Source organism: Myotis myotis, unplaced genomic scaffold, assembly GCF_014108235.1.
Source record: "Myotis myotis isolate mMyoMyo1 unplaced genomic scaffold, mMyoMyo1.p scaffold_m19_p_1, whole genome shotgun sequence".
Lineage (NCBI taxonomy): Eukaryota > Metazoa > Chordata > Mammalia > Chiroptera > Vespertilionidae > Myotis > Myotis myotis.
Window position 1 is genome coordinate 218,695,981 of NW_023416313.1, and position 15,224 is coordinate 218,711,204.

The following is a 15,224-nucleotide window of genomic DNA, read 5'->3' on the forward strand; positions in this document are numbered from 1 at the left end:
GTATGTGAAATCACTATCCCAGGATTAACAGTATGTATGTGAAATTACTATCCCAGGATTAACAGTATGTATGTGAAATCACTATCCCAGGATTAACAGTATGTATGTGAGATCACTATCCCAGGATTAACAGTATGTATGTGAAATCACTATCCCAGGATTAAGTTAACAGTATGTATGTGAGATCACTATCCCAGGATTAACAGTATGTATGTGAAATCACTATCCCAGGATTAAGTTAACAGTATGTATGTGAAATCACTATCCCAGGATTAAGTTAACAGTATGTATGTGAGATCACTATCCCAGGATTAACAGTATGTATGTGAAATCACTATCCCAGGATTAACAGTATGTATGTGAAATCACTATCCCAGGATTAACAGTATGTATGTGAAATCACTATCCCAGGATTAACAGTATGTATGTGAAATTACTATCCCAGGATTAACAGTATGTATGTGAAATCACTATCCCAGGATTAAGTTAACAGTATGTATGTGAAATCACTATCCCAGGATTAAGTTAACAGTATGTATGTGAGATCACTATCCCAGGATTAACAGTATGTATGTGAAATCACTATCCCAGGATTAACAGTATGTATGTGAAATCACTATCCCAGGATTAACAGTATGTATGTGAAATCACTATCCCAGGATTAAGTTAACAGTATGTATGTGAAATTACTATCCCAGGATTAACAGTATGCATGTGAAATCACTATCCCAGGATTAACAGTATGTATGTGAAATCACTATCCCAGGATTAACAGTATGTATGTGAGATCACTATCCCAGTATTAACAGTATGTATGTGAAATCACTATCCCAGGATTAACAGTATGCATGTGAAATCACTATCCCAGGATTAACAGTATGTATGTGAAATCACTATCCCAGGATTAACAGTATGTATGTGAAATCACTATCCCAGGATTAACAGTATGTATGTGAAATCACTATCCCAGGATTAACAGTATGTATGTGAGATCACTATCCCAGGATTAACAGTATGTATGTGAAATCACTATCCCAGGATTAACAGTATGTATGTGAAATCACTATCCCAGGATTAACAGTATGTATGTGAAATCACTATCCCAGGATTAAGTTAACAGTATGTATGTGAAATCACTATCCCAGGATTAACAGTATGTATGTGAAATCACTATCCCAGGATTAAGTTAACAGTATGTATGTGAAATCACTATCCCAGGATTAACAGTATGTATGTGAAATCACTATCCCAGGATTAAGTTAACAGTATGTATGTGAAATCACTATCCCAGGATTAACAGTATGTATGTGAAATCACTATCCCAGGATTAACAGTATGTATGTGAAATCACTATCCCAGGATTAAGTTAACAGTATGTATGTGAAATCACTATCCCAGGATTAAGTTAACAGTATGTATGTGAAATCACTATCCCAGGATTAACAGTATGTATGTGAAATCACTATCCCAGGATTAAGTTAACAGTATGTATGTGAAATCACTATCCCAGGATTAACAGTATGTATGTGAAATCACTATCCCAGGATTAACAGTATGCATGTGAAATCACTATCCCAGGATTAACAGTATGTATGTGAAATCACTATCCAAGGATTAACAGTATGTATGTGAAATCACTATCCCAGGATTAACAGTATGCATTTGAAATCACTATCCCAGGATTAACAGTATGTATGTGAAATCACTATCCCAGGATTAAGTTAACAGTATGTATGTGAAATCACTATCCCAGGATTAAGTTAACAGTATGTATGTGAAATCACTATCCCAGGATTAACAGTATGTATGTGAAATCACTATCCCAGGATTAACAGTATGTATGTGAAATCACTATCCCAGGATTAAGTTAACAATATGTATGTGAGATCACTATCCCAGGATTAACAGTATGTATGTGAAATCACTATCCCAGGATTAACAGTATGCATGTGAAATCACTATCCCAGGATTAACAGTATGTATGTGAAATCACTATCCCAGGATTAACAGTATGTATGTGAAATCACTATCCCAGGATTAAGTTAACAGTATGCATGTGAAATCACTATCCCAGGATTAAGTTAACAATATGTATGTGAGATCACTATCCCAGGATTAACAGTATGTATGTGAAATCACTATCCCAGGATTAACAGTATGCATGTGAAATCACTATCCCAGGATTAACAGTATGTATGTGAAATCACTATCCCAGGATTAACAGTATGTATGTGAAATCACTATCCCAGGATTAAGTTAACAGTATGTATGTGAAATCACTATCCCAGGATTAACAGTATGTATGTGAGATCACTATCCCAGGATTAACAGTATGTATGTGAAATCACTATCCCAGGATTAAGAGTATGTATGTGAAATCACTATCCCAGGATTAAGTTAACAGTATGTATGTGAAATCACTATCCCAGGATTAACAGTATGTATGTGAAATCACTATCCCAGGATTAACAGTATTTATGTGATATCACTATCCCAGGATTAAGTTAACAGTATGTATGTGAAATCACTATCCCAGGATTAACAGTATGTATGTGAAATCACTATCCCAGGATTAACAGTATGTATGTGAAATCACTATCCCAGGATTAACAGTATGTATGTGAAATCACTATCCCAGGATTAACAGTATGTATGTGAAATCACTATCCCAGGATTAAGTTAACAGTATGTATGTGAGATCACTATCCCAGGATTAAGTTAACAGTATGTATGTGAAATCACTATCCCAGGATTAAGTTAACAGTATGTATGTGAGATCACTATCCCAGGATTAAGTTAACAGTATGTATGTGAAATCACTATCCCAGGATTAAGTTAACAGTATGTATGTGAGATCACTATCCCAGGATTAAGTTAACAGTATGTATGTGAGATCACTATCCCAGGATTAACAGTATGTATGTGAAATCACTATCCCAGGATTAAGTTAACAGTATGCATGTGAGATCACTATCCCAGGATTAACAGTATGTATGTGAAATCACTATCCCAGGATTAACAGTATGTATGTGAAATCACTATCCCAGGATTAAGTTAACAGTATGTATGTGAGATCACTATCCCAGGATTAACAGTATGTATGTGAAATCACTATCCCAGGATTAACAGTATGTATGTGAAATCACTATCCCAGGATTAAGTTAACAGTATGTATGTGAGATCACTATCCCAGGATTAACAGTATGTATGTGAAATCACTATCCCAGGATTAACAGTATGTATGTGAAATCACTATCCCAGGATTAACAGTATGTATGTGAAATCACTATCCCAGGATTAAGTTAACAGTATGTATGTGAGATCACTATCCCAGGATTAACAGTATGTATGTGAAATCACTATCCCAGGATTAACAGTATGTATGTGAAATCACTATCCCAGGATTAAGTTAACAGTATGTATGTGAGATCACTATCCCAGGATTAAGTTATCATGGTCTGTCTTCCCTTTCACCTCCGTGATGGAACAGCATAGGCAGCAGACGTAGCTAAGTGATCTTGGGAAGGCCATTTTTCCTCCTCTGGGCTTCAAATTCATGATGTGACACGGGCAGCAGGGTGTGGGGTAGTCAGTCAAGTGGCCTTCATGAGCTGTCCCGTTTCTTTAAGTGCAAAACACTGGGAAATCTCAGCGTATAGGGCCTGAGCAAAAGCCCGACTTCATTAGTTTTCACACGAGACAAAACCCACGCTTCAAGTGTATAAAATATTACTATGTCAATAAGACAATGACTCTTTCAAAATACTGTTTTTGGTATAATTTTAGGAAGGGGAAGAATGGCAGAACATTCTAGTATGCCAGATACTTTAAGTTGTTTTTAAAAAATGACTAAAAACAAAACAAAACAGAAAACCAACTGAACAAATCAGCTGGGTGTTCTGGCTACCAAAATGTGGCTCCCCCGCAGGTACGAGAAGCCACGCTGCCCAGCCACACGCATAGCTCAGTCGGTGCTGTGCGAGCACCTGGACCAAGAGCAGCAGGAAATCCGGACAGACAGCTGTCAGGTGGCCGCGTGCTGAAGGATCTCCTCTCTTCACTTTCTGAACTTTCCTTAAGCTGTTCTATAATTTATGTAAAACACATTATCAAAATAACACCCAAACCACACACAGAAAAGTCACATTCTAGAACCCACCAAAGGAGATACTGACATAACTAAAAGCAAGCACCTCATGGTAACCTGGAATCACTTCTTCTCCTAGCTCAAGTTTCCTCATCTATGCAAACAAAACGACTTGGACTGGACGCAGCATCTAAGGATGCTGCCTGCACCTCCCAAGCGGCTGGGTTACAGGAAGCGGGCAGCAGGCCAGGCAGGGGATGAGTCAGGGCGCCCACAGGACACTGCAGTGCGGCGGAGCGCAGCTGGGGCGCAGCAGGCACACCCGCTGACGTAATCCCCAGACACGGAATGCAAGGTGGTCTTCTCCAATGCTCTTCGAAATCCTACCTCCTCTCGATGACAATAACTAATGGAAGTTGCTACTAATCGCTCACAGAGTACACTTTGGAATCATTTTTAAATGTCTATTCCCCATAAACAGAGATTAAATGAAGTCTGAGTATGTCTGATTCCCACAGAATTAAAGAATCTATGGCTGTTTTATAAACTGCCATCCAATAACTTAACCTTTGTGTCTCTCTGTAAATGATTCCATCTTCTAAATAACAACTTGACATTTTACTTTGGCAGAAATATTAAAAATTGTTCGGAGGAGGAAAGACACGATAGTTAATTCTTAATAACAAGGAGGCTATTAATCCTGCTACATCTAGAAGCCTGTATACAAACACAAACTGCGTGTTTTATCAGGTACTGTCTGTCAGTAAAGTTTGAGTCAGCTTCCTAGAGCTGCTGAGTACTACTGGTTAACACACAATGACCGACACGGCACTGCCTGCTAAGACAGTCAGAGAATGGAAGGACCCGGGGGTGCTGGGCTGCCCCTAAGGGCAAACTGTGAGCATTTCTTTGGCTAACTTCTGAGACTGCCAAAATTCTAGAGATGTTCAGAGTGTCATTTAGCATCCATCTGTATGTTTTTATTGAAAGATTAGTTTACTTTAAACTATGATTGATTTATTTTTTTTCATGTTTTTATTGATTTTTAGAGAGAGGAAGAGAGAGACATCATTGATCGGCTGCCTCCTGCACACACACACCACCCCCCTTACTGGGGATTGAGCCTGCAACCCGGGCACGTGCCGACCCGGAATCAAACCTCAAACTGGTGACCTCTTGGGCCATGGGTCACCACTCAACCAGAGTCACACTGGCCGGGCAAACTATGAGTGATTTATAACATTACACTGTGCATAAGGCGAGCACTATGCCTTGTTTAATGAAATAGGAAAACGTGCACGTTCAATGACCTTTAAGACTCCAACTACCTCTCCTGGCAGACGGGATGATGCCACAGTTTGGTGGACGAACAGCTGGAAAAAGGTTAAAGCAAGCTAAGCTGGTAAAGGAGGGTGAGGCTGCCTGGCTCCCTGCACCGTGGGCATTCCCTCATTCACGCTTCCCTCCCAGCCTCCTCCCAGCCACAGGACAAGTCTCTTCCCCAGCGGTGAATGGGCCTGCACACACTACCAAGTTACTTGTTTCATGTTCCTGTTGTCTTCCACCTTCTTTTCCTTTAAAACCAAAACCGTGCCAGTGCCCCGTGATTCGGTCCCTCACGACCACACATGTCCTCCCCTCCCCTCAGGCGGCGGCTCTAGTTCCCCTTTCCCGGCTCTGGTGCTTTCTCCTGTCACCTCAACAGCCCCTTCCATCCTCCCGAGGGGCTGTGACTTCCCTGCCACAGCCACTCCGGGCTCCGGCACAAGGCGAAGGCCGGGGAGGAAGTCTGAGGGTCCCTTCAACCCGAAGCCTTCCCTCTGAGACACTGTTAGGAATGTGGAGGGCTAAACCCCACAAAATACTTGTACATAATGTAAAACTGGGGCTTGTTTTGATATTTCCAGAAAAATAAAAGAGAAATAAGCAACTGAAAACTAGTAAGTTACTAATGCCTAAGGGACTTAAGATTTAATCTTTTTTTTTTGTTAATCCTCACCCCAGGATATTTTTTCCATTGATTTTTAGAAAGAATGGAAGAGAGGAAGGGAAGGAGGGAGGGAGGGAGAGGGGTGTGTGTGACAGAGACACATCCACTGTTTGCCTCCTACACATGCCCCGACTGGGACTGGAGCCCAAACGGCAACCAGGTACAGACCCTTGACTGGGAATTAAACCAATGACTTTTCCGTACATGGGCGGACGCTCTAACCATTCAGGACACCAGCCAGGAAAAGAAGAGAAACTTTATTTAGAAAGTTACAGAGGTAGAAAAACTGGGCCGTAGGAGAAATGGGTTCAGGAAACAAGTTACAGAAGCAAAAGGGCCCATGGAGCTTAGGAGAGAGAGAGAAAATAAAAAAGACACACACACACACACACACACACACGTGCAAGGAAAACAACACCCTGGGAGAGGAGAAAGGCACAGGTGGGAGGGAGAGTGGCAAGATCTAATATTTTTAAGCTAATACTAATTCAAAAGACATAAATAATATGAAATAAAGGAAAACAAACTCTCCTATTTCAATAGGTACCAAGGAACTGAATTCTTTATTTGTTAATATGTTTTTATTGGTTTCAGAGAGGAAGGGAGAGAGATACAAGTATCACTGATGAGAGAGACGCATCGATGGGCCGCCTCCTGTATGGCCCCCACCAGGGATCCAGCCCGCAACCCGGGCATGTGCCCTGACGGAATCAAACCGTGACCTCCTGGTTCCTGGGTCAATGCGCAACCACTGAGCCACCAGGTTGGAATTGAATTGTTAAAACATCTTTTTCTCAACTGGGTCTTCAAAGCCTCGATTTCAGTTTCTCAGTGAAGACAGAGGAGGCTGGACCAACTTGCCAAGGTCTGCTGATAAACAGAACTTCCACCCAACTTAACTGTTTAAAAGAAGTGCTGGCCATTTTCCCTTCGCTGTTCATAAATGTTATTACTCTGCTACACTGCATTCAATCCATCTTCTGCAGATGGTTTCTCCTATGAAGGGTGCTGGGCCCCGCCTACCGCGTCACAGCACAGGACCTCTATAAGGGCCCAGGTGGATGGACTCCTGGCCTGAGTGCCAAGACAGTACGGTGCCATAGGAAATTCTTCCTGTTAACTTATTAACTATTTTATTAGCCATTTGGTGGAGGGGCGGGAGGAGCTAAGCAAAGGCCAAAAACAAGTACTTTTTAGTCATCAATCTACTTCATTTCCTTGTGCTTTAGGGAAATTAAGTCCTCAAATAATTTTTAAACACACACACAAACACACACACACCACACGCTCCTCATACAACTTTCCAGGCTATTGCAGCTCTAAGAAGCTGAGCGCCGTCAAAGGCACTATTTGCTTTCAGGCTCCAGTCCCTACCTGCCTCCGCACTAACGAAGAGGAGGTGGGCCCTCGAAATGAATCCCAGGAGAAGTAGAATTCTAAGCGTAGGGTAAGTGCTGGCTAAAGGCAGCCACTATTTTCTGTCTTCAAGTTCTCAGTTAAAGTTTTAGACCTCAGAAACACACACAGCACCTGAGCCCGGCCTGGTCGCTAACAAGCGGGAGCGCGCACACAGGTCCCGGGGCCCCAGCTCCACCACTGCAAGCGGGGCCCCTGCGGCCTGTTCCTCCCTCCACCACCCAGCCTCTCCCGGGGTAGAGCACAGCGCTGAAGGCACCCCCAACTCCAAAACGCCTACTCAGCAAAGAGCTCCAACGGGTCTCCATTCCAGAAGCACACAATGAAGAAAACGATGTTAAAAAGAAAGGAAGAAAACAAGGTTCTACATGCCGGAGGTGACAGGAGATCTCTCTTTTTAATGAGGAGCTACAATTTAACTTTCCCTTTCCCACAAACTCTCCAGTTCTTCACTATCAAAATAAACTGTTTAGTTCACAGCCTTTATTTTACATTTTAAGGAATGTTACCTTAACAACAACAAAAAATACTTTCATATATATATATACTTCTGGGGTAGTTACAAGTAAAAAACATATAGAGATCTTCATGTAAAAATGCTTCTATATTCAATCACAAGTGTTTGGAAAACTCCTTCCATAAAAGGGGGGAGGGGTAAAAGAAAAGCAATTTGTCCTCCTCATTAAATAAGTTATATGACTTCAATGTCGGTGGTGGCCTTTATTCAGTTTAAATAATTTCAGGTTGTTTTCCATATTATAATGCAAGCCTACCTTTTCACACGACTACAGGGTGCTCATATTTGCTTAAATGTACAAATGCCAAAGCTAACTCACAAACCCACCTGAAAGGAAGCCCTCTCACCAAGTGACCCGGGACTGCACGTCTATCTCAATTAGGCTAGTGTAGCCAGGATGCTAACAAGGCTAATGGTACCACCTAGCTTTCCTCAGACTTTTTGTAAGTGGAAAATAAATTACAGGCAGGCTGAATTACTTTAAATACTTCAGGGATTTATGTATTGTTTTTAACCCTCACTCAAGGATATGTTTATTGATTTTAGACAGAGGGGAAGGGAGAGATGGAGAGAGGAAAAGGGAGTAAGAGGGAGAGGGCAAGAGAGGGGAGAGAGAGAGAGAGAGAGAGAGAGAGAGAGAGAGAGAGAGAGAGAGAGTAGGAGGGAGAGAGAGAGAAGTGAGAGGGAGCATTTATTGATTGCCTTATGTATGTGTCCCGATTGAGGATCAAACTGGCAACTTGGGTTGCCCTGACTGGCAACCACCCCCCTCAACCTTTCGGTGTGTGGAATGATGCTCCAACCAACTGAGCCACACCAGGCAGGGCTTCAGGGATTTTTATAAACGAAGGAATGAGGTAGGATTTCAATTTTAGCCGGCCTCATTCTTTAGTCAATGTTCAAAAGTGCAAGTCATTATGGAGACAAGATTTGGATGCCTAGATATTCGCTTTGCTGAAAGAAGAAAATGTGCCCATCAAGATCTGCACAAACTAGAACACATACGAGAGGAATAGGGTTCCACCTAATAATTAGCAACGTCCAATCCTAAGATGTTTGAGAAAAGTGAAGTACTTATGAGCACTCTAGAAGCAAAGAACAACGCAACTTAAAAGAAATTAAAGACTCAACATGGAAATCACTGATCTCAATCAACTGTTCAATGAAAATATTATCAAGAATTAGCCAAGGTCAAAGAAGTCAAAATACAGTAACTTAAAACAACTAAGATTAAAATACGTTTTAATAAAATAATGTGCATTCAATGAAAAAAAGACCAGAAGAACTGACACCAAAAATGCTGACAGTGGTTACAGCTGGGTTGACGGTGACTCTAATTTTATCTGTATTACTTTAAATTTTTCTAGCATGACTATGTGCTCTTTTTGAAAAAGAGTATATGAGTTAAATGTATTTTAGTAAAAAACACTAGTGGGGCCCATGCTGGCTCGGTGGTTAAGCCTCGACCTATGAACCAGAAGGTCACAGTTCAATTCCCCTTCAGGGCACATGCCCGGGTTGTGGGATGGATCCCAGTGGGGGTTGTGCAGGATGCACCCATGGATGATTCTCTCTCATCATTGATGTTTCTCTCTCTCTCTCCCTTCCTGTCTGAAATCAATGAAAACATATTTTAAAAAACACTAGTGGCTTCCCATTCGGTAAAACATAAACTCAATCATAACAGAAAACCCTAAACATTAGTAACCTAAATATGCCCGAATGGCTTCTTTGCTTTAACATTCCCTGTGGATCTAAGAACATTATTCTTTCACCCTCAACCCTCCTGCAGAAGCAGAGGCCATAATGAAGCATCTTCCGAGAACACTAGTCTTTGAAAGAAACAAATTATCACAAAGAAACAAATGGGTGAGGCCCATCGCACCGGCTCTCTGTTAACAGACCACGCAGCCTTCTGAGATTATAAGCAGCTTGCTGGGGGAGGTTTTCTGACAATGCACAATTCCTTGGTGCTAACGCTCAAAGACGCCTGCACGTCATCCCTGGGTTCCCAGATGGACCGATGGACCGGGCCACACCCATCCGAGTGGTGCCCTGTCGCCGCCCTCTACCAAGTGGTCTTCCAGAATCAACGGGAAGCCCTCCCTGCAGGCAAGCTCTACCCTCAAGGCAATCAAGCCTGGCGTTTGGAAGGTCACCATTTGCCTCCTCTCCCCACTAGCTGCCTAACCCGAGACTTTCTTTTCTAAAATCTGTGCAATAGACTCAAATATCCCAGGCAACTTCTAGGCATCACACAAATTATAAGGTATGATTAGCGTGGGCTGGAAACTGAGCCGCTGCGTCTAAGGACGAGGATTGGCTGGTGACCTTGGCTCACGTCACCGGAGCCTCAGTTTCCTCGCGTGGGAAATGGGGAGATACACGCACTCCGCAGGGACGCTGTGAGGACCAAGAGGCGGAGCTGGGGGCGCGCATCCACCCAGAGGTGAAGCCGGGCTCGCAGCCCTGTCACTCCGAGAGGCCCGGCGTCCGGGTCCGCACCAGGCCCGGGCGGGGATGCCCGCCGGCCGCCGCTTCCCCCGGCTCCGACCGCCCGGACCGCGAAAGGGCCAGAACCCCGCTGCCCACGTCTCCCCAGATCCCGGCGCCGGGACACAAATCGAAACCGAAAAGCTCATGTGACATTGGAGGCCGGGATACGGCCTCCGCCCGCCGCGCTCAGCCCGGAGACGCTGTCTCCACCCAACTCGGCCATCTTGAGGCCGGCAGACAAAGCGATGCCATTGTTGGGGGTGACGGCGAGAGAGGGACGCCCTCCTCCCCCCGCCACCCGGAAGGGGCACCCGGGCTCCGCCGGCCGCCGGCCGGGCCGGGCCGCACCTTTGAGCGTGGAGCGCTCCACCAGCACCGTGTGGACCTGCGGGTCCGAGAGGAACTTGCGCATCTGCTCCAGGGCGCTCTTCTCCTCCAGCGCCGCCTCCAGCGCGGCCGGCGCCTCGCCGCCGTCTTCCAGCAGCAGCGGCACCAACTTGCGCAGATGCTTCTGCAGCATCGACACGTCGGCCACGTTCTGCACGGCCGACACCTCCAGGCCGGCCGAGCCGTCCTCGCCGCCGCCCCCGGGATCCGACATGACGCCGCGCTCGGGACCCGCGGGCAGTGCAGAGAAAGCGGCTGAACTCCGCGCGAGAGCGGGCGAACCAGAGAAACGGGCGCCGGACGCCGACCGCCGCTAACCCGCGGCCGACTGAGACCCGCAAGCACCGGCTCCGCCCTAAAGGCCACCGCCCGCCGGCCCCGCCCCGCCCCGCCGCCCGCTCGCCTCTTGCCGCAGCCACTGGCGCCCGCTCGCGGCACTGACGTCACGACGTAGCGCATGCGCACAGGCGGACCCACGGGCGAGGATGCGCAGACTTCTGGGACTTGTAGTCCCAGCATTGGGCGGGACCCAGCGTCCCGCACCTCCAGCCCTTAAGAATGGTTTCTTAGCGCAGGGGTCGGTGTGGGGTAGGCATGAGCTACGGTTTTTCTTGTTTACTGCTGTGGCTGCTGCGAACAGCGGAGAGCCGAGACACTCCACAAATATTAAATGAACGAAGGAATGGTGTTACTGACGAGAGCTAACGTTTTTTGAGCACTGAGCTTGTGCCCGACATTGTTCTGAGCACGTTGCCAGTGTTCTTTCGTTGAATGACTACAATGTGCTAAGTGCTAAAATATGTAGTCATGACATATGTATAATATATTTGGGAGGGTGAGGACATTTATCAGAAGGGGGAACAGATGAGGGGCGTGTCAGGACACGAGTCAGGTGGCTAGGCTGGAAGGAGGGAGGTTGGGAGGGGCACTCCCAGCAAAGAAAATAGCCTTTACAAGGGTAGAGGGCTTAAAGGTTGCAGCTGGAGCCCTGACTGTAGGGGCAATGTTAGGTGAAGCTGAGCGATGACACCTGACCGGCAGGGGAGTAAAGCCAAGCTGTGGGTCCTGGGCTACTAATGACAAAATAATTCCCCCCAAGGTGCTGTGAGGACCAAGAGGGAGACCTGTGTGAGAGCATCTACCGGAACAGTGATGTTCCACTCGCAGGGGTGGGGGGGCTGGTACTGTCATTGGTGGGCCTCAGCATCTGGGTCCACACCAGGCGGGGCTGAGAGGCCTGCCAGCTAAGGGTCCCCCGCTCCCATCCACCTGGGCCTCCTTCCTTACACTGAAATGACATCAGGGCCAGAATGTAGGTGGCTTGTTTGTTTGTATATTACATGTTCTTGGTTTAGAGATGACAGTTTCTTTTAATTGGCCTTTGATAGTTCAAATTCATAACTTGCTTATTAAATTGCGTGAAGGAAGGGAAGCCAAAGGCATTATTTTTGTATCAAAGTGCACAGTCAGAGAGCTGAGTCCTGATTGGTGGAAGGATGGTGGGATGATTTGATTTCCCCAAATCACCTTTGGAAAACTTCAAGACATAAAATTATCCTTGCTCCATCACCAGGTGCCAGGCCCCAGCGGCTGCTGGAACATGAAGACTAAACAGATTCTTGATGTTAAGGAGCTAATGGAGGAGAGATTAATATCCCGCTCCCCTGCCCTGCAGTCCACCCTCGGGTAGTATGCCCGAGCAGATAGACACAGCCTTCCGGCAACAGTAAGAGCAGCTGCGGCGAGTCTGCACTATGGTAACGGTAATGAATAATCACACCGCCAACAGCTAACACCGAGCGCTCTGGCACTCTGCTGAGTTCTCTCCCAACCCCATGTCCCTGGGGTAGGAACAGGACAGAGGAAAATCTTTTAGGTGCAGGTCAGTTCCGATGCCACTGACTGCACACCATCTGAGCCCAGAAATCCAGCAGCAACCTGGCAGAGGGGAGAGGCTGCTTGAGGGCTGCACGGTGAGTCAGCGCCGACCTGGAGACGGCACCTCCAGCATCCAAGCGACTCCAGCATCTGCAGCCTGGCCCCCCGCCAGGGCCACAGGGCCGCAGCCTCCGGATCTGCAGCCCAAACCTGGCCGCTCCCACTGCTTAGTGGATTGGATATCTCAGCTGTCCCTTGTCCCTAGTGGAATCATCTTTTATTTATTTTATTTTATTTTTTTTTTATTTAAATCTTTATTGTTCAGATTATTACATTTGTTCCTCTTTTTTTTTCCCCCCCATAACTCCCCTCCTCCCAGTTCCCGCCCCACCCTCCGCCCTCACTCCCCACCCACTGTCCTCATCCATAGGTGCACGATTTTTGTCCAGTCTCTTCCCGCATCTCCCACACCCCTTTCCCCCCCAGGAATAGTCAGTCCATTCCCTTTCTATGTCCCTGATTCTATTATAATCACCAGTTCATTCTGTTCATCAGATTATTTATTCACTTGATTCTTAGATTCACTTGTTGATAGATGCATATTTGTTGTTCATAATTTGTATCTTTACCTTTTTCTTCCTCTTCCTCTTCTTAAAGGATACCTTTCAGCATTTCATATAATCCTGGTTTGGTGGTGATGAACTCCTTTAGCTTCTCCTTATCTGTGAAGCTCTTTATCTGACCTTCAATTCTGAATGATAGCTTTGCTGGATAAAGTAATCTTGGTTGTAGGTTCTTGGCATTCATCACTTTGAATATTTCTTGCCACTCCCTCCTGGCCTGCAAAGTTTCTGTTGAGAAATCAGCTGACAGTCGTATGGGTATTCCCTTGTAGGTAACTGAGTTTCTTTCTCTTGCTGTTTTTAAGATTCTCTCTTTATCTTTTGCTCTTGGCATTTTAATTATGATGTGTCTTGGTGTGGTCCTCTTTGGATTCCTTTTGTTTGGGGTTCTCCGCGCTTCTTGGACCTGTAAGTCCATTTCTTTCACCAGGTGGGGGAAGTTTTCTGTCATTATTTCTTCAAATAGGTTTTCAATATCTTGCTCTCTCTCATCTTCTGGCACCCCTATAATTCTGATGTTGGTACGCTTGAAGCTGTCCCAGAGGCTCCTTACACTATCCTTGCATTTTTGGATTATTTTTTCATTTTGCTTTTCCGGTTGGGTGTTTTTTGCTTCCTCACATTTCAAATCATTGACTTGATTCTTGTGCTCCTCTGGTCTGCTGTTGGAAGTCTGTATAATATTCGTTATTTCAGTCCGTGTATGCTTAATTTCTAGTTGGTTCCCCAATATAAGATCGAGGGTCTCATTAGTTTTCTTGTAGATCTCATTAAGTTTATCGGCGGCTTCTAAACAGTTCTTGAGAGACCTTAAAAGTGTGGTTCTGAACTCTATATCTTCCATTGACAATTTTGTCCTGTTTCTTTGTCTCCGCATTTTGTTATGCTTCCTTGGTGCACCCCCTAGTGGTCTTTGTTCGAAGTTTTATAGTTAAATCTTGATTGTTGTAGCTAATTCCAGGGAGGGTTTGACCTCCAGGCCAAGTGGCTATGAGAATCAGCTGTGTCAGCAGTGAGAGAACTTCTGTCCTCTAGGGAGGTGCTAATCTGGCTTTTGCCTGAGGCTATCCGGCAAATGCCTGTGTGCAGGGCTTGGGCGGGGCGGGTTGCACAGGATCAACAGGGTGGGCCGGAGAGAGCAGTTATGGCGGCTCTCAGTCCTGTCCCCAGGGGCTCTGCCTCTCTGAGTCCCAGCACCCGCTGCAAAGCTCGGAGAGAAAGCTGCATTCGCTCTGACTGAAGCCAGACAGTCCCGCTTCTCCCGTTTGAGTCTGGGTCCCTAGAGACTCGCCTGTATCTGGAGCTCAGAGTCTGCGACTCCCTCCTGATTGAAAACGCCAACCGCGCCCTTCGCCGCCAGCCCGCTCCGCGCACTCCGCACCTCAGAATTTGACTTCAGCACTGCGCCTCCTCTGAGTGTCCGTATGCGTTTCTCTTTCCTCCTAGTTGTAGGACTTCCACTCAGCCAGCGTTCCTGTGGTTCTGGGTGATGTCCCTTCCATTTTTTGGTTTCACTTTTGAAGTAGTTGTTCAAAGCAGCAAACTCCGGCGTTAACCTATGCCGCCATCTTGGTTCTCTGGTGTGGAATCATCTTTTAATTGGCAGTGGGCCGGAGGTGCTGGAGACAGGATTCGTTCTAAGCCAGTGGTTCTCAACCTTGGCTGCACATTAGAATCACCTGGGAATCTTTTTAAAATCCTGATTTCTGGGCCTCATCCTCCGGAAATTCTGTTTCTTTGTATCAAAGTGCACAGGGCCACAACATTAGTAACAAAGAAACAGAATTTCCGGGGGATGAGGCCCAGAAATCAGGATTTTAAAAAGATTCC

General features: G+C 45.6%; 1 protein-coding gene across 1 annotated transcript in view; it reads right to left on the bottom strand.

Annotated features, from left to right (window-relative positions):
* Window positions 1–11,250, bottom strand: part of DYNC1H1 (dynein cytoplasmic 1 heavy chain 1) — a 69,831-nt gene extending 58,581 nt beyond the window's left edge. The window contains exon 1 of the mRNA XM_036316656.1: window positions 10,855–11,250. Coding sequence (XP_036172549.1) covers window positions 10,855–11,107 — 253 coding nt within the window. The 5' untranslated portion in view covers window positions 11,108–11,250. The remainder of the gene's footprint in view (window positions 1–10,854) is intronic.
* Window positions 11,251–15,224: the final 3,974 nt, after the last annotated feature.